This window comes from Rhamphochromis sp. 'chilingali' (genome assembly GCF_963969265.1).
Source record: "Rhamphochromis sp. 'chilingali' genome assembly, chromosome: 21".
NCBI classification, from domain to species: Eukaryota; Metazoa; Chordata; class Actinopteri; order Cichliformes; family Cichlidae; genus Rhamphochromis; species Rhamphochromis sp. 'chilingali'.
This window is the reverse complement of record NC_137949.1, coordinates 5,868,256-5,893,945: the sequence shown is the minus strand read 5'-3', so window position 1 is coordinate 5,893,945 and position 25,690 is coordinate 5,868,256. Positions and strand designations below refer to the sequence as shown.

The window sequence follows — 25,690 nt, the reverse complement described above, 5'->3', positions numbered from 1 at the left end:
AAGCTCTCTCGCTACCCGCTGCTGCAGTGTTTTCCAAAAACACAACAGCCACGTCAGGAATTCCATCAGCACTTTTTGATAGGCCAAGTTCAAAAGGCAGGTTATGAAATGTTAATACTACATGTGTGTAGTACCATTTCTACTACCAAGTAACAAGAGAAACCTCAACACAACATCAAAACAATGATTAGTGCCTTTTTTGACAGTTACAGGATCAAGAAAGTCAAGTAATTGGTTTATTAAGTTTGCTGGAGTTATACACAAAACTACCACAAGTCCATTAAGTTTTGATGCCATCCGATTTTAGGATGACCAATGTGAAAGAATCAGGGTTATATCGCTAGCCAAAAAAGAAAGAATGAAAGAAACAGAAGAGATAGAGGTGATAAAGACAAAAGTGTTTCAGACTTCAACTAAGATGTGCCAGGGGATCACTTCTTTATATCCTCCAGCTGTTATAGCCGAGCCAAGGGGAGTATAGCATGTAATGGAGGACTACCAGCTGTGCCCCTGGCAATGATCCAGCAGGTAGACTTATCATGGTATAGTCTACATGTATCATACTTGATGTGCTACCCACGTTTATTAGACCAGTGTTGGATAACATGGCCTTAAAATGCAACACTATTCAGTTATACAGTATGTTGATATCTGAAGTGTTCTGCTAGTTCAACACTTTACAAACTAAACTCTTATTTAGCCACTAAAAATGTTATTGAACAATCCACATCTGTAAATATTATACATGTGCACTGACCTAAGCTTAACAATAATGCAGATGGAAGTGCAGCAGCACAGCTAACACCTGCTATGCTACAAACTCAAACATTCCACAACCTGTAGAAGAATGTTTTCACTTTCAGGATAAAATGTCCTCCTTCCACCAGCGAACTTTCCATTCTCCTTTCAGCCAGCAAAAACACTCATCTTCTGTTACCATTCCCATTCCATTTTAAGTCTACCTTTCCGTCTGTCTCACACACACATGACAGGCTAGGCCGGCTGGTATCGGCAACAGCCCTTGACAGCAGAGGCTAACTTTAACACTCAATGCTCATGGGCTAGCAACTATGCACTCCCACACAATACTCACACATAAAACTGTCACTCACTTAATCAGGTTTCCTCTCCCTATTAGGAACCAACAGCAGAAACCGGCAGTCATGGACGTCACTATGTGAGCTGGTCTGAGTCGAACATGTGGACAACAGAAGTTTTGGGGAACCCGTGCTCTTGTTGTGGCTCGTCTGTACTGAGTCGGGCTGAAAAAAAAAATGTAAAGAGACACCTCGCAGCTCGGGTTTCTTCTGAGGAGAGGACGTGAGTGGTGGGGGACGAGGAAGCACGTTGGTGGGATTCATTGGCCGAATAGAGAACAGAGGCAGCCGCAAAGAGAGCTACTGGAGGGTTGTGCAGAATTCTACATCTCCTTTTAATTTTTTCTCTCTTTTTATTTATTTTTTTTCCTTTAAAGACTGCTGTCCAAGGATAGGTCAGAGACAGACCAGTCCTCCTACGCCAAGTGGACATGAGCTTAAGACATGAGGGGAACCTAATTTGGGTTGAAAATGTCAAGGACACGTTCAACCACAGGAGAATATAGCCCACGTTAGCCTGCGGTTGCTGTCAAAACCAGATATAGCCATTAAAAGGCTTCTATTGTTATAGTTTTTCCTATTTCTACTACAGCAGCTGTAATTAGAAGGAGCTGACTATAAGACATCAGCGTGGCATGAGAGGAAAGCACCTACACGAGAGCTGGGAAGAGGAAAAGGACAATGTGCAGGAGTGGGAAAGGAATCCTGAATCCTAAAGGAATTCTCTCCACACAGCAGTTAGAGGGCTTCAGATCTGCTGTAGTAATTCTACTTCATGGACTAAGCTCAACAGGCACAGGCAAGTGTTAAAACAGCAGGTGAAAGGTCCTTTTTGTGCTCAGACTAGAGCTGGGCGATATGAGATTTTTTCATATCACGATATGTTTTTTTCATTTCAGGCGATAACGATATCTATCACGATATAAGCCAAATAACTTGTAAGAATTTGTAAGATTTAAATGTGCCGTTGCTCACAAGTAAAATGTGAAATAATCAGCAGCTTGTTCTTATTTAAATATTTATTTCCCATAATAAGTTCAACAGGGTAGATGTACTTAAGGAACATGAGACTTTTTCAGATAAATAAAGGCAAATATTGCAAACTACACAAAAGGCAGCCGCTAAAGCGTTTAAGTTTCAAAATAGAACAAACGAAACAGACTAAATTGTCAATTCCACTTAGAAACAAAATATTAATTCTAAAAAATAAATCTTAGTTTGTTTTACAGAAGAACAGACAAAACTGACTAACTTTTGTCAATATCAAATAAACTGAGAACTAAAAGGAAATTCTCAATCTCTCCTTGTTGTATAGCTTAGCTTTTCAAACAGTTTTAACAGTTACTTTAGTCTGACAAAAGCCGAATGACGAATTAGCGCTTCCAGTCAGAGACTGAGGCTACGTCCACACGTACACGGGTATTTTTGAAAACGGAGATTTTCCGTTTTCGTTTTAAAAATAATCCCGTCCACACATAAAGGCAGAAATGAAGGAAAACGCTGCTATGAACATGCAAAGCAGCAGGTGGCGCTAGATTCCTAACCGTGCAGAAATGTTGGCCAATCAGAAGTCTAGAAGCCTCGGTGGGAAAAAGTAAACAAAGCTGGGGCATAGAAGCAGAACCGAGTCGTATGTGTGGAGGGACAGTAACTGTGTGTATATGTAAGCATTTAAACACTGCAGAGAGTAGAATTAACAGTATTGTAGAAATTCATTTCACCGAAACAATAACGTGGCGCACAGTGTGACGCATGCACCAGTTTATTGTATTTCCAGACTTGTTTTCGGCACAATTTACAGTGCACGCTACTCTGTTTTTTTGTCAGACTTGAAATAGCCGAAATACCTTCACACTACGGAACTTCTATGGCTCTTCCGTTCGACAATCTCTCCGGCATTGGAACCATCATCTGTTTTCTCTTCGGTCACGCTCGGTTGATTTTTCTAGTCGGCGCACTCATTTCCTCCATTACCCGCTGGCTGCTTCCCAAACAAACACACGTGCGGCTTGGCACTTGTGCTGTACGTAACAAGTCACGCGACGTGACGCTGCGGCTGTGATTGGTTCGGCTCTGCGCTACTTAATTTGGATTGGCTGACCTTTTTTTTTTTTTTTTTTTTAAGAGGACAAGAGCAGCGAGGTCTATCGCGATAGCTTAATTTCTCTATCGAGTAAAAGTTATATCGCGATACATATCGTTATCGTTCTATCGCCCAGCTCTAGCTCAGACTGACTGAAAATAATCACTTAACCAGAATAAAACTGATGAGACAAAAGACATAAAAATCAGTCACTGGTTCGTTTAAATCTCAATCTTATCTGCCGATGGATTGAAGGCAGTCAGCACAGTAAATATCAATTCATGAATCAGGACATCCTTAGTCATTTTAGCTCTCAGGAAAAGGTGAATGTATTAAAGTTTCAGCGTCTCTAACTAGCTCCTTTCCCCAACAACATAACATTAGAGGACTCTTATGCCTTCCTGCAGGTGACCCACCAGGCTGATCACCACTCTCTGCCTCTGCTTATTCATCCTGCCTCCTTAAATGAATGTAGCCAACTGTAACAGGAATGTAAATTAGATTATATAATTCTGTGCATATTTACAATGTCACAGCAGTATCCTTTAACTGTGTAACTTGCACGCTGGATGCATCCAGCTAAAGGGATGATTTTGTTGCTATGCCAACTCTGACAGTAAGTGGGGATCGTGCTGGCAATTTTTTTCTGCCTTCCTCTTGTGAATGTTTATCACGTTGGAGAAAACTTTTACTACGCACAAGCACAAGTAGCAGCAAGCTGAAACTCTTAAAGTCCCCAGAGGTCTGCAGAGAGCACGAGCCGTGTACCGTTTCCAATTTTCATTTCAATCTTTTAGAGGAGGGAGCAGTTGGCTTTCTATTTAAACTCTATTGATTTTTGCTTCGCATTCACAGTTATGCAGCCCAGCCTGGGAGATGTGTAGTACAAATGCAGTCTTGTTTGGGAAGATTTAGCTCCTTGCTAAAGGGCAGTCTGCCAAGTGGAAGCTGAGGAGCCGAAAGCAGCATCATTCTCAGTCTTTTTTGGGATGTTTTGCTAATTAAAAGAATGAAACCAACGACCTCCACTGTCTACAGAGTACAAGCTGTAACTGCACATGCACCCATTCCAAATCAGGACACTGAGCCTATGCAGGCTTCTTCAGTTACACTTTATTCAGCTTGCACGGTTTTGAGTGTATAGTTCACCCAGTCACATTTGGCAGTTACTGTTTGTTAACCAATAAGCTAAAATCATTTATGATATAGCATATATACCCAAAGATTGTTCTATTAATTATTAGACTTAATGTCAATAACAAGTTATTATTTTCAGACATCAAAAAGCCAACAATGTTAGCACACAAGGTGAAGAATGGCATGTTTGTACACGTCAAACACAACATTACTGTTACTGAGTTTCTCCAGTATACATTTGTTTAATTTGGTAAATATAGCATACACCCTGAACACAGATGCTCAGTTATTTGTTCTACACAAAGATACGCCAAACTACATCGTCAATTAACTATACAGCTTGAAGGGAGGCGTTGATTTTTATTTTTAACATTTTGCTATGTGAAAATCTGAAGAAGCAGCTACATTCAGCTGCTTCCTTATTCACAAGGGGCCGTCACAGCGGGTATCTCCGCATGTTTGATCTGGCATTTTTACAGCGGATGCCATTCTTGAAGCAAAACCCAAAGGAATATGCGTCTCCTCTCGGGATCGAACAGGGGATCTTTTTAAAAATGTAAAAATATGACATTTTTATTTTTATTCATGTCGGATGTGGTGTACACGGTGCACAAGGTGCACACATTCTCGTGATCCTGTTAATCATTACAATACCGAGAAATGTGTATACCTGCAGAAGACGGGGTGGTGTCATTCACCGGGTTTATTGTGAAAATTCCTGGCAGTGTGCGTCATCCTTTCCCCTCCTCCCCAGGATTCCCTTGAGGAGACAGTGTCTTACTTGTCTTCCTCTAAATATCCAGGAATGAGCCTGCTGCCAACGACTGGATTTATGTAATCCACCGTGCCTCATCAAGACCCTGCTTGTCACTTCTGGCTCAAGTCTGACCTGTGCCTGCAACTGACCCACAAAAAGGAGCAGGAGAAGGAAATGGAGAGGGAATACGATATGATTTGTGCATCCTGATGATGTGCTTTTGCAGTCTGCTAAACCTCTAAAGTCAGAATACACTAGACCAGATTAACGCCCACCTCTGCTACACACATGTACACCTCAAGGCAGGAAGTAAATATAGAGAGCTTATAGAAATAAACAAGAAACGTAGGAAATGAATCATAAAATACGCACCCCACAAGACTACACGAAGGATGTGAAAAGAAGAGAAAATCATGAAAAATCAAGTAGCAGGAATTTCAAACTCAAACTTCAAACAAATAGGAGACATGTCTTCAAGGCAACTAAAACAATCAAAAACTACAACATAAAAAGACAGAATAATCTTTAAAACAGTAGAAATGTATACAAATGTATAATATATATGCCCCAGTTCTTTCTCTGAATGCTGGTCTAAAACACTCCCAAATGGTTTGAGTCATGGTGTGAACTCTGTAAGCCAGTTAATAAAATACAGCATAGTTGCCCAGCACACCTCTTCCTGGCAGTTATATACTGCAGAGAGATTAGAGGTAGAAGTGCCTGTCAGTAATTAAACACACACACACACACACACACACACACACACACACACACACACACACACACACACACACACAAGGAGCGGGGCCAACAAATGTCAGTCCTTGTGTTCGCCACCTGGAGGCCACAAATGCATTATGATCATCTGACGCTGGCTCTGTTTGTCTTCAATGACTGATTTCATGTATTAACTCAATTTTACTGGTTGGTGCCTTAACACTGGGCTTTTGGTATTCGTCACAGAGGGCCTGCTGTTTATAGTGTAAAGTTCAAAACAGACAAGTGGAAGAGACAAACTTAATCCTTGTTCTTTCACTTGGTTTAAGTGGACATATATGGGAGTGGAGGGAGGCTCAGAGGTTGGTGCAGTCGTCTTGTGATCAGATGGATCCAAATCCTGGGAAATAAATGAGACCGTCCGGGTTCTCTCCAAACTCAACGCAGCTGTATGTTTGCATGTAGACACCAGCTCACGGTGAACCAAAGGGCACACGAGTGTCATCAGTGTGCTCTATACACCAATGCTGACAGTAAATCTGGTCTGAAACCTCTTTGATGTGTTCTTTCAATCAGGTAATGCTGACAAATCACAAAGTGCTGAACCATTCCTTAAAGTCTATGTAAACTAACAATTTAAAGCTTTTTTTTTTTTAATTTCAGTGGATTCCATCTACATTAAGACTCATTCAGTATGTACAATGTGTAAAAACAGCCACAGTCAACAGTTAAGCAAAACTGTGTCAAGTCACTAAAACTGTCACAATAAGTCTTAATTATACTGTGTTGTGGACAGGGACTGCTAAAGGCACGATGGCCGAGCTGTTATTCCTGTTCTACTTACACTGCCTGGGGTGCAACGTAATGAAAAGTCTCTGCAGACAAGTTCATGCAATCATTTAAAAAAAAAAAAAACAAGCAGGCATGCAGACGTTAAGACCCTTAAGCCTACCTTCTGATTATGAAATGTTACGCATGTTATTTTACGCAGACACACGTGGATGCTCAGGGACTTGCAAATGGTCTTTAGTCTTTACAAGCTAACAGCAAACATGAGGCTCACATACTTGCCCAAACCATTTTTCACAAAATGTGGTGCAAGAGTGACATCTGAATGAAACAGGAGTCACTGACTGATGGGTCTAAATAGCAAGCTTAATTGTTGAAATTTCCTTTAAAGCCAATACTTGTGCTAACTGGCTAATGCTTGTCAAGCGTATGAAGGAGGCGATCAGGGCTGGGAACAGAATGGCAACATTAAAATGTGTTCCCGGCACAGAACAGCTTGATCACATCGCAGGGTTGAGCCCATTGATACATTCAATTAATACTGTCGTTGTGCTGACATTCATAATAAATTAAAATCTGCAAAGCCCTAGTTTCACATCATGCCTGCACATATAACCGACACTTGCAGCACAGACGTGTCAGGGCGCGCACACGGGTTCACACCCGGACTTCTGTGTGTGCTTTAAAGTTAATGTGTGAGCTTGGAGCCAGTATATGGATCCATCATAATCATCATCAAAGAGCGAAAACAGGAGGACATGGATACTTCTGACTGTGGATTGACTTTCAAAATCAGTGTGATTTGACTGTATCTGTGCTGACCTTTTTCCACTGGGTGTTATCGAGGGACAATGAAGAGGGCAATAGAGACAGATAAGGCACAAAAAATATAAATATATAAACTGGACGGGATTTGTAAAAGTAAAGGCCACACAGCGAGCGCATTGCTGAACTGCCCAAAAAAGAAAAGAAAGAAAGAAAGAAATTTGTCCAGTGAAATTACAAAGTCTGTGTAATCGGCTGCATTAAGAATCAGTATAAAAACAATCTTTTTACACAGACACGTGTTTAATGCAGAGGTTTCTGTCTACTATTGCAGGGTCTTTACCTTACAATATAAAGCACCTTGAGGCAACTGTTGTTGTGATTTGTATTATATAAATAAAACATAAATAAAACTGAATTGAATTGGTGCAAACCTCAGGAGGTCCATGTTACTGAAACATTTTTTTTTCTTTTTAATTTTCCCATGAGTCTGTGCTCAAAGAGATTCTGAAGAGAATCCAGTATAGAGGCAGGAGAAAATGAATAACAGCAAAAATTCAAATCCATAATAGGTAAAGAGACCGTCCGGGGCTAAAAGTGGAGCTCCAGTGGAGCTGCTGAGGCAGTGGTCAGGAGCAGCAGACTGTGATTGTACTGAGGAGGTGGGAAATGTGTGGATGTGTGTGAATGCAAAGTGAACGTGTGAAACTGAACCATGGAAGTGTTGAAAAAGACGGACGGTGTGCCGGCTCAGTCACTGAACCACAAATAAATACAGTAAGACTGTAAAATAAACCACTGTTAGCTGTTTACATACACTTCATTGGTCACTATTAAGCTATGTCTGCACTAGCCCACATATATTTGAAAACGGCGTATACGTCTGAAAACGCTCCGCGTCCACACTATCGTTTTCATAGATTTGTTCATCCACACTGAAACGGGTGAAAACGCTTACGTTCCAGTACTGCGCATGCGTGAAACGCAATACAATTCGACCTGCCTCATTTCTGTCTGCTGTTTATTTACTTTCCAGCTCTTTGAAACGTTGCTGCAAAATGTCGAGGAAAAGCACAGAGTTTTTTTTAAATGGACCAACAATGAGGTGGAGTTGTTGGTGCGAGTAACACAAAAGTACAAGGTTGCAAAAGCGAGCGTGAATTAAAGAACTTGAAGAAAAACTATCTGGAGCATGTACACACTGATATTAAATCTTTAATAGAGCTGTCAAAATTGAGAGCAAACAAAACAACTGCTGTGTAATGCCCTCCACTATCTTAGTTTAATTGGTCACATGACTGCATCACATGACTAAAATATGTCATCGTTTTCGAAAAGGCTCCGGGTTCGCTGTCCACACTGCGCCGCGAAAATAGAGTTTTCAAATGAATCTGCTTTGGAGAGCGTTTTCAAAACGCTCCGTTTTTCCTGACTGAAAACACCGTCTCAGTGTGGACGGAAGGCCAAAATGATGCGTTTTCAAACCAAAACATATTAGTGTGGACATGGCCTTAGGTACACCTCTTAACACAGATATCTAATCAGCCAATCACACGGCAGCAACTCAATCCTTTCAGGTATGTTAGACATGGTAAAGATGGCCTTGTTTAAGCTTAAACTGAGCATCAGAATAAGGAGTGGAAAAAAACAAGGTTATTTAAGAGTTAAGAGATTTGTATCGTGGATTTGGTGCCGACAAGTAAGCAACTGTGTGATGTTATCGTGTCAGTATAGCCAAAAACCTGAGAAGTGTTTTAAACAGACGGTGAAAACGAGTCATAATTATTACTGTGGCAACTACGCTGTCAGTATCAGAGCTAAACATGCACGTCAGTGTTAAAACATTTTGACAAATCTAAAGTAAGTACTGGATGTGACTCTCTTTGAGGAGATACAAAATATTAAAAGACTGATCAAGTCAATAAGGACATCATTGGTAAGGACAGGTTTAATTGTAAAAGCATTTGATATTTAATTGTCAATGTAAATCCCAAAGAATTTATGACTGTTTAAAGAACAAATTGCATCTGGGTTGTCACTTTTAAAAATGAAACTGACTCACAGGTTACTGGGTATGGTTTAAATCACTAATCGTATCAACCACGTACTCGAGGACCTGAGGTCACACTGAGTGGTGCTGCTGTTTAATTATCAACCTACTCTATCAGATGATTCCAGCATTTTTTGCAGTGGTGGTTTACTGGGAGGACAACAGGACAGAATTTCCTGAGAGCAACCTTTTGAAGAAGAAAGCAGAGCCTTTTGCAAAAACAGTACAGGAAATATGATCCGCTGTACACTTGCTGCTTTTTAACGGCTTCACTGCACAAAAACACTTGAGAAGGGGGATTCCTCTCTGACACCATAACTGTGGTTCCACACACTATGGTTCTAATTGTATTTATCACTGAAGCTGTTTCTACACATCAACAGTCTCCTCTAACCACCACGTCCCTAGTTCAAAGTCTGTGTGACTTCCGATGTATTCCAGAGAGGGTAACTCCCACCGTGAATTCATGGCGACTGAGTGGACGTCATGTGTCCCACCTTCAGCATGTTTTATTTAATAATAATAATAATAATAATAATAATAATAATAATAATAATAATAATAAGAAGAAGAAGAAGAAGAAGAAGAAGAAGAAGAAGAAGAAGAAGAAGAAGAAGAAGAAGAAGAAGAAGAAGAAGAAGAAGAAGAAGAAGAAGAAGAAGAAGAAGAAGAAGAAGAAGAAGAAGAAGAAGAAGAAGAAGAAGAAGAAGAAGAAGAAGAAGAAGAAGAAATTATTTATAAAGCACACTAAAAAACCAAGGGTATACCAAGGTGAAGTTTAGTCTGCGACCTCACCTGAAGCACTCTTACCTGCTCTGTTTCTTGTTTTTTATTTCCTAATATTATCATTGTCCAGGTGGATTTGCTGTTCTGCTTTTCCAAAAAAGGAAATGAAGCATGGCTTTCTATTAAATGTAGTTCTGCATTTCTTTGAAACATTTAGAACTACCCTGATGTTTTTGCTTCTCTCTTTAGCAGACAGACTATACCTCTTTACTAAAAATATCTGCAGCTCATGGAAACCACAGTAATCAACACAGGTTTGGAGATCAAGCGTGTTGCTGTGTGCTGACAGAGTCTACATATACAGCACAGGTGTCACTGAATATAAGCTTCTATGAGATAAGAGAACAGAACCATTTGACAGTTAGCACAGAGATTATGATTAACTCAGTGCACCAAGTGTAGTAACTTGTTAGTTTAATGTGTAATAGACGATGACCTTAACATAGTTTTAAGACAAGAGAGCCTACTGTTATCTTCAGCTGCCTTCATCAGTCACTTCTGCCTCTTCCTGCATCCTGAGATGGAGCTATGAAGTGACTTTCCCTCAGTCTCAGAGAGGAGGAGGATCTGTCTGGTTTCTGTCTGACAGCATTCCTGCTGTCACTACCAAACCACACCACCACACTGTTGTATTTACTCAGGTGAAACGTCAGTGTAACACATTGTGTATTACTACACCCAGCTACATAGCACAGATGCCTTATTCACTTAGCATGTCACAATGCAGGTTAAAGTTATATGAGATGTGACGTTTGAACACATTCCATTACTTATTAATACACTGAGACTCTTTATCGAACAATTTAGAGAAAATGCCCTTATAATGCGGCATGATCAAAAACATACATATGGGTGTAGATCCGTTTAAATCGATCTTTGCCAGTTCCTCCTAACCTGAGCCTCTGGACTTTCTCAGCGGTTCTATGATAACTGAAAATGTATCCATGTTTCCAACTTTAAACTTGAAAAAACCTCTTGCTTAAACAAAATGTGAGGAGCCAATCTCTGTTCAAGGCAGTTCAAATGTTAAGTCCATTTCATCATGACAGCCAAATAGCTACATATAACAAGAACAAGCTTAGGGTATATTATTATTAAACCATTTGAGGAATCAGAAGATTCCTCATATTTTAACCTATGATCTTCTTATTCCTCACATACATCTTGCATTTAATGAGAACATCTTTAGACTGATTTTTTTAGCCAGTATTAGACATTTGCTGATATAATGGTATCGCAAACTTATAATGAATGAAAACTCAAAGTAAAGAAGAGACGGGGGAAACACCCTTCAACTCTGTTATGACTGTTGATGTCACACAGCGTGCCAAACAGAGGCCACTTCCCTCTTGGTAAGACACATGCTTTAAAACCCACAAACTCAACAACCAGCTGACCTGAGCAGAATCGGGCAGAGCAACTGAGTAATCCATGACTACTTGTGACAATAAAATAAGATTATTTTTAAGGTGGACTGTCTTAATACCACAGTAAATTTTAGAATGGGTCTTGTATAACTTGTACAGGTCGTCCTCTAGCACCAACCTGCTCTCTGCAATCATCGAAATGATCTGCCTGTCTAGACATGTCACTAATAAAACACTCGCATACAGAGAATAGTTGGCATAGAAAAGCAGCTGCATTCAAACAGAACTAAACCAACCAGACTATACAGAGCAATGCTACTAAATTTGCCATCAATGGGCAGAGACAAAACACAAATTGAAGGTGAGTGTCATGATTTAAAAAAAAAAAAAAACCTTTCTGTTTTAATGAGCCATCTACGCTTAAAGCCCCTGGAAGGTCCCCCTTTTACAAGCCTGTGTTGTGCACTTAAGGTAGGAACGGTGTCCACACAAATTATTCACAAGTGAAAACATCATGCAGTTGCTTATTTTCTGTCAGATACACTACTGGTCAAAGGTTTTAGAACACCCCAATTTTTCCAGAGGGGGGGGGGGGGGGGAGTGCCACACCCAAAGCCCTGAAAACCCTGAAGAGAAGTTTAACACTACCACGAATGAATCTCCACTTCACATTTAAGACATTTTACTTACCTAAATATCAAACTTCATGGGTTTACACATAACTATCATCTGCTCTGCTCAGCTTGATTTTAACTAATCAGAACAAATCTGTATTCTGAGTAATTACTGCTGTAGCCGCTTAAGCATAATGGGGGAAATTTGCCATTTGCTGGCTTAGTTTTCACTTGGGGTGGGCAGATTGATACAAATGATCAATGCTATGAATACCATCATTGTTATTAGTATTAGTTGAATACCTGTGTGATGTGATCGATAGCCTACTTTCATTTAATTTCTCTGCTGTATGTTCAGAACATTAGTATCATTTCATCAAAGAGTAGACGTGCACATTTTATCCCCTATTTCTTTGCAAAAAAATACTGCAAACTGTGTGCGTTTATGGAGGCTATTTGCTAATGTGGCACTGTCATCAAATTATTTAACACATAAAAATGTGAAAAAGAGGAAGTCCCTGAAAGAGCCTCTGACTAGTGTAACAGATATAGAGGCAAAGCATATCCAGTTAGCTTATATAGTGGTGAAAATAATATTCCAGTCATGACTTATCAACTGTTGGATCTTCAGCATTAGTTTATGTTGATTTCGAGTGCTCATCACAGCTGTTATTTCAGCTGATTGATTAATGCTAGACTAGCCTATATCCAGACATTTATGTTACATTAATTTAGTCATTAATTTTGAAAAAATATACTTGTGAAATATGAAAATGTCTGAATATAATAACACTTTTGTGTACATTACACGCAATGAAACTGAGTCAGTGAACCAGGGTTCAAATTCAGTACAATTAGATTAACAGAAGCAAAGCTAGAGGGGCCTTTTAGATGTTACTTGTATTTGATTTGGTCATCATCCCTTGTGCCTCTCACCCCACAAACCACAGATTTCTCTCACATTAGGGCTGAACGATATATCGCATTTGCGATAATATAGCGACATGATCAAGTGCAATTTTCTAACCGCAAAGGCTGCGATTATACTCTGGACATGTCCAAATTCATGGGCTGCATCCTCCTGAGGCCGCATTTGTAGACCGATTACGTCACAGCGACGTGCCGAAGGCTGTCCAAATTACTACCATATCCCAGAATTCATAGCGCGGCCCAGCCAAACTCCAGTTTCCAGCAATGGCGGCCGCTACTAAGTTTTAAAATTACTCATACTAATCTTTCTGGGTCACAAAATAAACTTTTAACATATTTTCAGGCGAGAAAGTAGTTGTGTAAACATCAAATATCTGCTCGGTTTATCAAGATATCCCATATTTGCAAAAGTGCTTCGACGTTTTCAGAGGCGTCTGCTACCCACCAGCTCGACAGCTAGCCGGGAGCTCGAGGGTTACTGATGCGGCCGAGAATGGCACAAGTCCCGGCACATCATTTTCAGATCACCGCGGAGTTTCGCTGCTCGGGTTAAACGTAATATATAAGTCACTTAGACAACCTAAAAATGTTATTGTTGGGCTTTTTTCAGTGTTTTGTTTGTTCGTGAGTAAATCGGTTTGGCTGAGATTAAAGTTATTAGATTAGATAAAATAAAACTTTATTAATCCCCCGGGTGGGTTCCTCCTTGGTTTTCACACAGCTGACTAAACGTCAAACAGAAAACTTATTAAACAGAAGTATGAGACAGTCGAGAATTTACACCAGTGTCTGGTTATATTTTAGATAGCAAGAAGCAGACGGCCGAGTTTATTAAACTCCACCGAGACAGCGGTGACGCTAATCAGAAGGCTAGACCGTCCAATTTCACGCCTTTAAACTTTAAAGGCGTGTTTGTGTGTGTGTTTATACAATTGCTATTATGTTTGCACTTTATGTGTAATGTTACTGACTGCAGAGATCAGTAAGATGTGTGTATTTTTTATTTATTAGTTTTATTTATTTAATATTATTTTTTAATTTAATGACTGTCTAGTAGTTCACAGATGTCGAAAAACTGAGTGTGGTAAAGCCACTGATTTTGTTTATGTATATTTCTGCAATCTGCACATTGTACTGACTTTCATTTTAATGTTTACACCAGGGTTCCTTGTCAGCACTTTATGCTCAGATGTTTGTAAGCTAAAAATAAACTATTGTGTATGTTCAAATATACTGTTGTGATTGAAGTAGTTAAATAAAAATATCAGTCATCAATTCATGCATCACCTCATGTCATCATAACAGAGGTCTGTCTTCCAGGAAAGAACAGTTTAAAATTAATGTAATATAGTATTGGCCATACTATATGAAGTATTGCTTGTCTTTGTTTAATAATACAGAAGACAAAGACCTTAAAAAATAATCGCATATCGCATCGCAATCGCAATATTGGGGCAAAAAATCGCAATTAGATTATTTTCCATAATCGTTCAGCCCTATCTCACATACACGCAAACATGTGTTTCTACTTACCCTTGAGCAGGGGCAAGGGCGTGAGCTCTATAGGTTTGCCCTGAGAGCGGAACTGGGACGAACTCTGCGACCGCTTCTGCTTGGCCTTCCTGACAGACTTCCGTGAAAATCCGTCCACTTTGTCCACAGAGGGAGCTGTGGTGGCTGCCGAGGACATAGCCCTGTTGAGAGAGACACAGGAGGGGGGGGGGGGGGGGGGGGGGGGGGGGGGGGGGGAGATGAAGTCACATTAGACGTGTTCAGAAAGCTCCAAATTTAGAAAGCCAAAGTGATTAACCACAACACTTTTTCATGGGACAGTTACATTTCATAACACTTTATTTGTGATCATTTTTAATGTCAGTCATCATGCTGCTGGTGCCGTCACCGCTCACTCCTCCTCTCACTTCTCAGCCAATTGCACGAGCTTGTGTTGATAGCCATGTGCTTCAGTGTGTTGACATCGCTCGAAATTATTTTCAAATTTACTGGTTTGTTAATGAAATGTAGTGATTTGTCCAGAAATCATTTCTCTCAAGCTCTGAATTATTCCAAGAATTTCAGCATGGAAAGCAAAAAAAGAAAATCTTTAAAATCATATAAGAGATCAAATAACCCCATCTTAAAACAATTATTTTTAAAAGTAACAAACACACACACATATATAAAAACAACCTATATTAGTGTAATGCCAGTATTGGCTTTAAATTAAGCATTCTCATTCCAGTTTGAATTTAAGGCACAGGAAGCACATTTACAAGTTTTTGTGTGCGAGCGTGTTCGTGCACTAAGGTCATGCAGGTCAAGAGTTCTTTTTTTTTTGATAGTAAGCGCATGCAAATAGAAAAAAAACGAAAAAAAACAACATCCCCTGTTACAGTTTTAGCTCTCTACGAGTTCATTTTCCTGCAGCCAAAGCAGACAGCCTCATTTTCCCAGCATAGGAGACACTTTAGACTTCAGTTCAAGCATGGTTACAGTACACAAACAAGCGGCACTCCTACCTGCCAGAAGACCATCAAAGTATCTCAAACACACACACAACTTTTTAAAAAAAAAAAAAAAGAAAAAAAAAAAAAAAAACACACAAAACCCACATACACATACACAGCGGCACCGACAACAATGGAGCTGGTTCTGCAGCTGCGAGCTATTGACACAGTCGGAGGAAGCTGAGGAAATGTCAACTGCTGTGTGTGCTGGCTGCTGATTGCATGTTAAAATAACAATTAAAAAAAGAATCTAACAAACTAACTTCTCAAGCAACAAAAACAAGCCGCAGCAGAAGTCACACTTGAGACTACTTTTCTGCACCACACCCAGGAGCACATGTTTGGAAGAGCACACTCAGGATTTGTTTTTGGCTGTCAGAGGTACAGATCTATAGGGTGGCCACAAATGTGGGTGTGGTGATGTTTTTTTTTTTTGGTTTTTTTTAAACCTCTTATGGGGCTAAACTTTTTCTCAAAGTTTCACATCTGCAAACTAACCCTGTTTTTGTGGTCCTCTGGTTACATTAGCATCTATGATGCACACTGCTCAAAGATATGCTGTCATCCTTTGATATAAGCACGATACCCTAACTCTGCAAACAAGTAAATATTCATACATACACCAAGCTAACATGCTAAGATTTTCATTAGTGTCAGTTAGGCTGGTGTACTAGCCAATTCAGTTGTTCAGGTAGTTCGCTAACAACCTATAAAAATACAAACAAAACCAATGAAACATCCATTTAAAAAAAACAAATGCGCGCATGGACAGCCTGGACTGTCCGAAGAAAAACCAATAGTTTCAAAAAATGTGCTGCTCTGGCAGAGGCTGAGAAGAAAACTGTAAAACTGTCAATGATTCAAATTCGGCCAAAAACTAAAGACATGATCCATTTTTTAAGTTCTTGCAACATGATGCTTTCTGGTGCAAAATAACCAAAAAGCTCAAATAAACCCTCCTTCTTCCAGGTCATCCAGGGGGATGCTGGCAGACTCTGCTTCAGATACCAATGAAGGAACAGAGACACCAAAACACAACATCCCGGTTGCATAGAAAAGTTTCTCAACTTCTGTGAACTGAACTGTGTTCTGATCTTAATCTTAACCTAAATTAAAGGAAACACAGTGATTAGAAGCCTGAGTTGTCACAGTGTCCCCATAAAGTGTGAATCCTGACAACATGTGAACCATCACAACAAGTTTCAAATAACCTTAGAAGGAGCATGAAGTCATGAACTCATCTTTTGGGCCCTGACCAATTACATGTATTATAGCATGACTTAAAAAGGACCACTCAAGACATCCAGGAAAAACATTTTTTTGGAAGAAAAACGATTCAACGTTGTTGCGCCAGTGTAATAAGTAGTGGTGCAACGGATCACGGTTGATCCGTAATCCGAACCGATCCCACTCCACGGTTCGGAACGCACGTGATCCGAAGATTCGAAAAAGAAGAAAAAAAAAGTATGTGTATGGTGTGCGTGGTGGGTCTGTCAAGCGATAGTTATGGCCAGCGCTAGCCGTCCAAGTGGAGGAGCAGAGGAAATTGCGGTATTTAAGCAGCCCTTTACTGCCCAGTCCGACCGGGCTAAAGTCATTACAAAAGCTACTGGGGTGTTTAGCTGCAGACAGGAGGCCGTATTCCGTTGTTTAAACTATGATGAACGTGCTTGAGACACGCTATGATATCCCGTTGCGCGTCCACTTTAGTGGCAAGATCGTTTCAAGCATGTACGAGCAGGAACAGTTTAAAGTTATGGCTGAACCGTCCCAGGCATCTTCTGTTGCCCTAACTACTACAAATGGGCAGACCTCCAGGGCAACGGAAAGCTACGTGACCATGACAGCTCATTATATCACAGCGGAGTGCGATATAATGAGCGGTATGTATTATTGTAGGGTCTACCTTACAATATAAAGCGCCTTGAGGCGACTGTTTTTGTGATTTGGCGCTTTATAAATAAAACTGAATTGAATTGAGTGGTAGATACAAAGCCCTATACTGCCCTATACTGTACCATAGTTTTTTTTTTTTTAAATAATTGCGTGGAATGAGTCTTGAGTTGAATGTTTTTAACAGGCAAAAAATACTTCAATAAGTGAATAAGTAAATGTTAATTTTTTCTCTTGATCCAATTGATCCAATCTGTGACTTAAAACCGTGATCCAATCCGAACCGTGAGATTTTTGATCCGTTGCACCACTAGTAATAAGTAATCACAGGATAGAGGTTGTTGCTGTTAAAGCTTGTTCTTTGAGAACTCAGGAATTCAGCCCGTAGACAAAGATAGAAATTAATTTAATCAAAGATGTGAAAAGTACAACTATTTAGTCAGATATGAGTGTGTTTGCCTTTAACTGACCATATTTCATTAGTACTCCCACTTCCTTCTTGCAACAGTACTGTACATGGGAAAAATACAAAGCTCAATATCAACCACAAGCCACAACAAAACTGGCCTCTGCTAGTTAGCATGAGGCTAATATTTTTAGTTTATTCAGGACATTAGGAAGCTAAATGGACTCTGATTTCAGGAGAGGACAAAGAGCCTGATCACTAACTGACCTGGATGGCATGGGGTGGCTGAGAGGACATAAATTAGAGTGCTAACAAAAATCCTTATATAATAAGACATGAATGAGATGCTGCAGGCTGCGGTCTGTGCTGGCAGCAAATGTTCTGTCAAAGTCAAAAGGCTGTCATACAACATGCCCACCAAGCCTTGTATACAACAGAGCGAGGAGAGTTACTACAGGCTTGGACTTCAGTACAAACACGTACATACGCACATCATTCATATGGATAGTCGAAGCCTTTCAAAAGCTCCCTGAGGATGCACCGCTTACTGTCCGTCATAGTAAAGAATCTATAGTAGTTATAATGACTGTAGACAAGCAACATGTACATCTGTGGTTCTCTGTGATGAAACTGTCAGCACTGATGCAATATAACTACAAGAGGAAGAAGATAAAAATCAAGAGTGCCAACTGTGAATATAAGAAGATATGGTAAAACAGCCTCAAAACCACAGTCCTCTCATCTTTCTGCTAAGCATTAGATTGAAGATGTCAGTGTTTAGGACAGTTTGTACACATTTACAGCATACTGTCATTACAGACTGACTATATGTTTGTTTACATTACAATGAGCCAGTCAGCAGGAGAAAAGGCAGAGTCCTCCCAAGGACATGGGCTTCCAAATTCAAAAATCAGTCAATCTAGGATGACAATTAAAAGTTCTGGAGATTTTCAAATGGCAAAGCCTCAAGTTTAACCATGAAAAAAGTTTTAACGAGCTATAAAAGAACTTGCTATTGAGCAATCAGTTTTTCCCCTTTTCAAGTTGTAATGCAAAACTACTTTGTTCTTTTTTAAAAATATATATATAGTTTTGCAATTGAAAATCGCAACAGACTGTAAGGTCTTACTTTAAAAATATGGCAAATAGATCCAAAGACAGCTGTCAGTGATAATCATCACAATCTTCCAGGTAAACTTTCAAATATCTATTATCATTGTTTATCATTTGAATGCAGATGGAGACCCTGCTTCAAGCCAGACGTTTTGCACAACTACAACAAATTAGCACTAGCACATAGGTTTAATATAGACAGAACTACCCTGAGCTAACTCAGTGCAGCGCGCAACATTCTAAAAGGAAAACAAAAGCCTCAACAGCTCACTTACAGAGACAAACAAGCTTTTTCTATGACGAACTACAGCACATAATAGATCCCAAGGGATGGCTAAACATCTGTCCACTGTGCTGCATGCATCAGACATGAAGCCAGACTTTGATGGTCTAGTCAAAGGTAGTCGTGTCATATTCATTATTTCTGAGTGAGTGTATAAGTAGACTTGTCAACCAGGGGAAAAAAAAAATAAAATAAAATAAAACACAATCTACCAGATAAGATACAAGAAACCATTGGAGTAGATATTCATTTACAACAGTACTGATGCAACACTTGCTCTAGTTGACACACAACTTCACACAGCACCACTGAGGCTAATCAGGCACAAAGCTCCTCCCCTCACCATGAGGTACGCATATGAACAATATCGCTAACAAACCTCCACAATCATTCTCATAAAGACTGACAAAGAAGCACAACAGGATCAACTATGTAGTTGTTTGAGTCCATAATCAAGTACAGTTTAATCAAAGCTCATCAACTTTAAGCAACAGAAATATGATGCACCAGAGGTCACCAGAAACACAAGTAATAAACAAGGCTGTACATGAATATATTTTCTGCAGACCATTGCTCAAATCTTTATTTAAAAAATATATATATATATATATATATATATGTGTGTGTTTGGCGTGCAGTCATGTAAGTCATGACTGTACGCCAAACAGGATACACAGATTCACAAATGACAACACCAATTATATGACAAGAGAGTCATCTGTCAGTACTATTCACGGTCTTCACTTTCATTGTCACTCAGCAGTTAATGATCCAGCTGTGTGAATGCCTTCTGTTTGGCATCAGCACTGTCACTGTCTTGGAAAATACCTCCAGCTAAACACTGATCTCTCCTGTGGTTGGTTAGCATCAGTCAGCCTGGCAGCTAACAAACTTAAAATTCTGCTTTAAAAAAAAAAATACTATGGTCGAGGACAACACACGATAGACTTGGTTTGTTTGTTTTTTCTCTGTTGAAAGATTTCCTGCCATAGTTTTGCCTTTCAAAACTATTCAAATGTGAGCCTAAAAAGTATGTCGGCTTTATCACAAGGCTGACATACCCTACAGTATAAACATGACAAAAAACCTTGCAAATTGACACCTTGCAACTTGTTCTCTGTGCTGTTGCTGTGGGTACAGAGCCTTACAGATACCGGACAAAGCAAGGCTGAGGCGTCTAAAAATCACCTGCACTCAGCGATAATCCCCGGCTAATGTCTGAAAGTGGACTAGCTCTGACGTACGTACTCTTTGACACCTCTTGGATAATCAAGTTTTACTCTTATAAATGGTTAAATCAGCACTTCCAGCTGTCTTTTATAATGGCAAATGGTAAATGGCCTGTATTTGTACAGCGCTTTACTAGTAATATATAATATTACATTTTAATATTCTTGCTCTGTTTTGGGTTTTTTTTGGCATGGGCAAGGGTGGTCCATATCAGCTCCAAGATTCCACCATAATATTATGGAGAGACTTTCCAGCTCTTTGTGTTCATGATTTCAGGCAATACAAGTTTTAATCTCTGCTATGATGACAAAGAGCATCATTCAGCTCCAAAAAATAAAATAAAATAAAAAAGAAACAAGGCAAAGACTTAATTTCAATTTCTACCTGCTACATCACAAATGGTAAAAGTAAACAGTACAAATTGGTGCTTTTCCACTGCAGCACCACTGAAAGTGACAAAATTGCGATTAGTCACATTCGGAACAATCTAAAAACTGTACAGCCACACTACTTTTCTTACCTGTGGATAGGACCACTGGAATCCCTGTGTACAACCATCAGTGCCTCACGTTCAATCGTTCTCTCTCACTAAGCAGCTAATGGCGACAACACTACACAACACACGAGGGAGAGCAAGACTATGCCGCCTGGTCAGGCGTATGGCACCCAAGCACCAAAGCCATTCTCCTCCCATGCCTCTTACATAAGAGAACAGATGACATCCAAACAGGCTTGGTGAGGGTGGGATTAAAGAACAAGGAGGAAGGAGAGAGGAGGGGTGCATAGCAAGCAACAGGGAGACCAACCGAAAGGGAGGGAGGGAGGGAGGGAGGGAGGGAAGGAGGAAGAGGAGGGAGGGAGCTGCTGTACGACAGGAAGTCAACAAACAGGCAATGGCAAGGCCGAAAGAAAGGAGCTGGAGTAAGGGAACAAAAATGCACACACAAATATGTACAGGAATGCAGTGCTGTGGATGAGAGGAATAACAGCTTGAAACATACTATGCAGTCCTATAAAAAATTAAGTATACACTTACTGCTTTCTAAGGAATTAAGAATAGCTACATGCTGCTGATCAAATGCAGTTGGTTGTTGATCATTAGCAAGTGTGAGCACCTCAATAAAAGCAGAAGTTTGAGCAGTTTGCTGGTCTTGAGGATTTGGGTGTGTGCTAGCAATGGGGTGGATGTGTCTTGAGTTTTTTGCAAAAATCACAAGAGCTACATTTTAGACTCTACAGGCCGCAATTAGCATGTTAAATGTTAAAGTTCATGAAGGTACAATTTTTTAAAAAAAGATACTCAACAAATATGGCTTGTTTCAAAGTGTTGCCCGGAGAAAACCTCTTCTCTCTAAGAAAAACGAGACAGCATGGCTCAGGTTTGTAGAGTTGCATCAAAACAAACCACAAAACTTCTTAAACAACGTCCTTTGGACAGATGAGATCAGAGTGGAGATGTTTAGCCATAAAGCACAGCACGATGGTTAGAGAAAACCAAACACAGCATATCAGCTGTGTGCCTTATTCTAACTGTCAAGCACGGTGGTAGAGGGGTGATGATTTGAGCTTGTCTTGCAGCCACAGGATCTGAACTGGTCCACCATGAACTAGTATTCTGTAGTCAAACATGACTGTGTGACAGCTAAAGCTTACCCAAACTGGGTCATGCAACAGGGTAATGGTGCAAAGCACACCATGAAAATCTACAACACTATAGCTGAATAAGAACAGAATCAAGGTATTGCAGACCATACCCTGATCACAGAGAGGTATGCATTAACAAATGTTCACAAACCTCAATGAACTGAAGCAACGTTCTAAAGAAGAGTGGACAAAAATTCCTACAAAGGGATGTGAGAGACTTATAAAGGCATACAGAAAACTATTCATTCAACATACTGCTGCTAAATGATTGCACAAGCTATTTATTGTGCTGTGTACTTAGTTTTTCACAGGGTTGCAGTGTCCAAAATTTTCATAATACGACAAGAGTCATATTTTGGTACAGCCCAACTGCTTTTCTTTTTATTTCATGGAAATAAAAATAATAATAAAAACATTTCCTTGATATAGGCCTGCAAAATCATTATCTACATTGTTAGAAGTACATTCGGCTTATTAAACATCACAGAAGTAGTAGAAAATAAAAAATAAATAAAGTCATAAATAAATAAAGCCTTATGCAACAACAACAGCTGTCTTGGTTTGGCTGGCCAACACTCAATAACATGACTCTGATAATAACTTGCTTCAGAAAAAAGATCCTCAAAGACACTTTTTGGTTGTTAATTAAATTATTTTTTCAGCTCATCCATACCAAAAGAAATCTATAAATGCACAGACTGTTTTATTTAACGTGCTTTTATTGTTATTTATTCTACTTTTTTTTGCTAAGGAAAACATAAGTGTTCATTATAATAAGTAAAAAAAACATTTTTTTAAGTGTTTTTCAATATTTACTGCCAGCAGTAAATGTCATCTTATCAGTCAACAAAACTGAAAATATATGGTGCAGTTCGACATATAAGCAGTCAATATCAAACTGTGTGTTTAACTTTGTGTAAGTTAAACACACGATATGCCCTTAAATCCAATAATTCATCCTGCTTTGCAGCTTTTATTGCCTCCCAAAAACCAGAGTCATGCAAGTATCATGCAAGTCACAGCAACATAAAGAAGACAGGTTACTTTACATATCCATCCAATAAAAATTGCTAACAAATTGAACTAACAATACCAGTATGAATCCCTGGCTTACTGTACTGAATCCTCATACTTCCGAAAGTCTCCTGTTGTTACTATCAGCTGAATGCTGCAACCTGACAGCCCGTCTAATTGGTGTGATTCATTCATGGGTGAATTGCGCTGTTCACACATCTAAGTACAAATGAACTCAGCAACTTTCAAACACACACACACACACAAAACCACACAGAGCTGATAAGGAGGAGGCAGTTAATGTACCAGCCTTGTCATAAACACAGAAGACTTTGGATGTTAAGTTATCTGAGTTAAGGTTGGACCTGTTAACAACATGGTTAAACTCTAGAACCTTAAAGGTGAGCCAGATGTGTCACGGAACAGGAGTAAACCCTCCTAAAACACAGACAGTGCAATATGAGTATATGAAAGGCCACACCTGGCCTCCCATAAATGGCTGGGGATGTAGAGACTAGGCAAAATAAAAGCAAAAGTAGTAGTAGTACGATAATACTTTAAAGTTAGCCCGATGCATTCCACTCATCACCACCACCTCTCATCTACAATGTCACTACATTGTTATTAGAGGTGATGATCTCTCTCTCCCTCCTAACGGTTCTATACACATTACTCAACATGTAGAAACAATGGTGGTCTGTGCAAGAAAATATAAGATGACAAGTTTAGAGGTACGAGCCTGTCAGAAACAGCCTCTTAGTGCACAGCCAGTCAAAGTTCATGTAGGATTATCGCCACACCGTTTGACAGTTGGCTTCACTTGACAGGAAAGCTAAACTTGTCTCATGCTGGGTTCATGGGGCTTTTTCAACTCACGAGGATTAAACAGCAGCATTTACTTTGAGCGAACCAGCCCGTGGGCCGCTGCATACAGCAAATAACTCAATAAACCCTAGTTCCTGTACAGTGCAATTTGATGTCACATATTTACTGCTGTTATCAGCTAGAGCAGCAAAGTAGACCATCAACTCTAAGGTTAAAAATGAAGCCGTTCGGGAGAGCTGGCGTTAGCTTGGGCAAATCGGGCCTGGCAGCGACAGCAGCAGCAGGAGGAGGAGGAGGCAGCGCAGCATTCAAAACTTGACAGCGCGATAGCCTCACTAGCGTTAACTAGCTAGCAGTGTTAGCATCTCGAATAACCGTTACAAAGCCGCATTGAACGCTAGATAGTCGTCTCCAAAGAACACATAAAGCTCTAAGATAGTATAGCCATGAAGATAAAGCGGCTTTCATTTCAAAGCTTTGAAGCTTTACTTTAGAAATTATATTTTTGGTAGCTAGCTAACGTTAGTGCAACGGTTATCGCGGGTTAGCTCAAGTTGAACATGTAGCCTTAGCTTAAGACCCGCCACCAGTCAAAGGAAACACAAGAAGCTGATTAAAAGAATGAAATCTGCGATTATATCAAAGCCAATGTGTGCTAATAAGATAGAGTTACCTGGGCGGGCTCGGGCGATCACCCATCATCCCAGATGTAAATACGGGGCAGTGCTAATGCTGCTACCGTTAGCTAGCGCTCACAGACTGACAGAGTGACCAGGCTGGGAGACACACACCGTCCCGAGTCCCGACCCGAGCCCGACAAGCTGCAGCCGACCAAGTGGCTGGTAGCCCTCCAATCGTAGTACTTTACCTTGATCCTCTGCGGTTCGCAACGGAGACGGCGGCGAGGAGTTATCCTATGTTTGGAAAGCTATCGGGCTATTAGTTAGGCTACCTCCAGTTCGGTAAGAACAGCCTTTCCCCAGCAGCGGCGGAGCAGCAGGAAAATCTTTGGCCTGAAACAGCCAAACCCACGAGTAGCCTTCCTTCCAACTGAATAATCCTCAAACTCCCATTAATTACAAAATACACCTACGATACACACAAACGATTACGTTAACGCATTTACATTCCTGTTATTGATTCACTCGCTCGTCTTCCCCAAAAACCCTGGATTTTGGTGTTTTCTTTGCTCGTCTATGATCCGGGGCTGTTTCCTTTCACCCTATTGTCAACACTGCTGGGTTGAGACCATGGCACACATAACAGAGACACAGCGTAGCGTGCTGGACGAGCATCTGAACCACGTACAAAGCTGATTGGCTGCAGGGAGCGATGTCCGCAATTGTGATTGGACAGCCAGAACTATCAATCACAACACGGAGAAACGAGGCTCCGAATCCGTCGGTTAGGTAGAGGAGAAGGGACAAGGAAAAAGATCGAGGCAGAGAGCGAAGTACAGTGTGTATGTGTGGAGGCTTCACCAGGCAGCGTGCTGGAATGAGGCTAAACCTGTCCGAGGCCCGGCCCTGCACCTCGCTTCTATGTATCCGCATTTTAACGCTCGTTCTGCCCAATCGTTTATTGCACATTTATAAGTGTTTTTGAAGACCTCCTCACAGCCGAGGCGGTGCTGTGTGAAAGACGAGTGCATTTCAGCCCTAGAACCGAAATTAGAGAGGAACACAG

At 40.3% G+C, this 25,690-nt stretch overlaps 1 protein-coding gene across 2 annotated transcripts in view; it reads right to left on the bottom strand.

Moving 5' to 3' along the window:
• Positions 1–25,272, bottom strand: part of ppp2r5eb (protein phosphatase 2, regulatory subunit B', epsilon isoform b) — a 52,710-nt gene extending 27,438 nt beyond the window's left edge. The window contains exons 1-2 of one of the 2 annotated variants that reach the window (XM_080871820.1): positions 24,678–25,272; positions 14,626–14,786 (exon numbers count right to left, since the gene is read on the bottom strand). In XM_080871820.1, coding sequence (XP_080727946.1) covers positions 14,626–14,786; positions 24,678–24,706 — 190 coding nt within the window. In that variant the 5' untranslated portion in view covers positions 24,707–25,272. The remainder of the gene's footprint in view (positions 1–14,625; positions 14,787–24,677) is intronic. The other variant, XM_080871821.1, reaches the window with a different exon arrangement.
• Between the last annotated feature and the right edge of the window lie 418 nt (positions 25,273–25,690).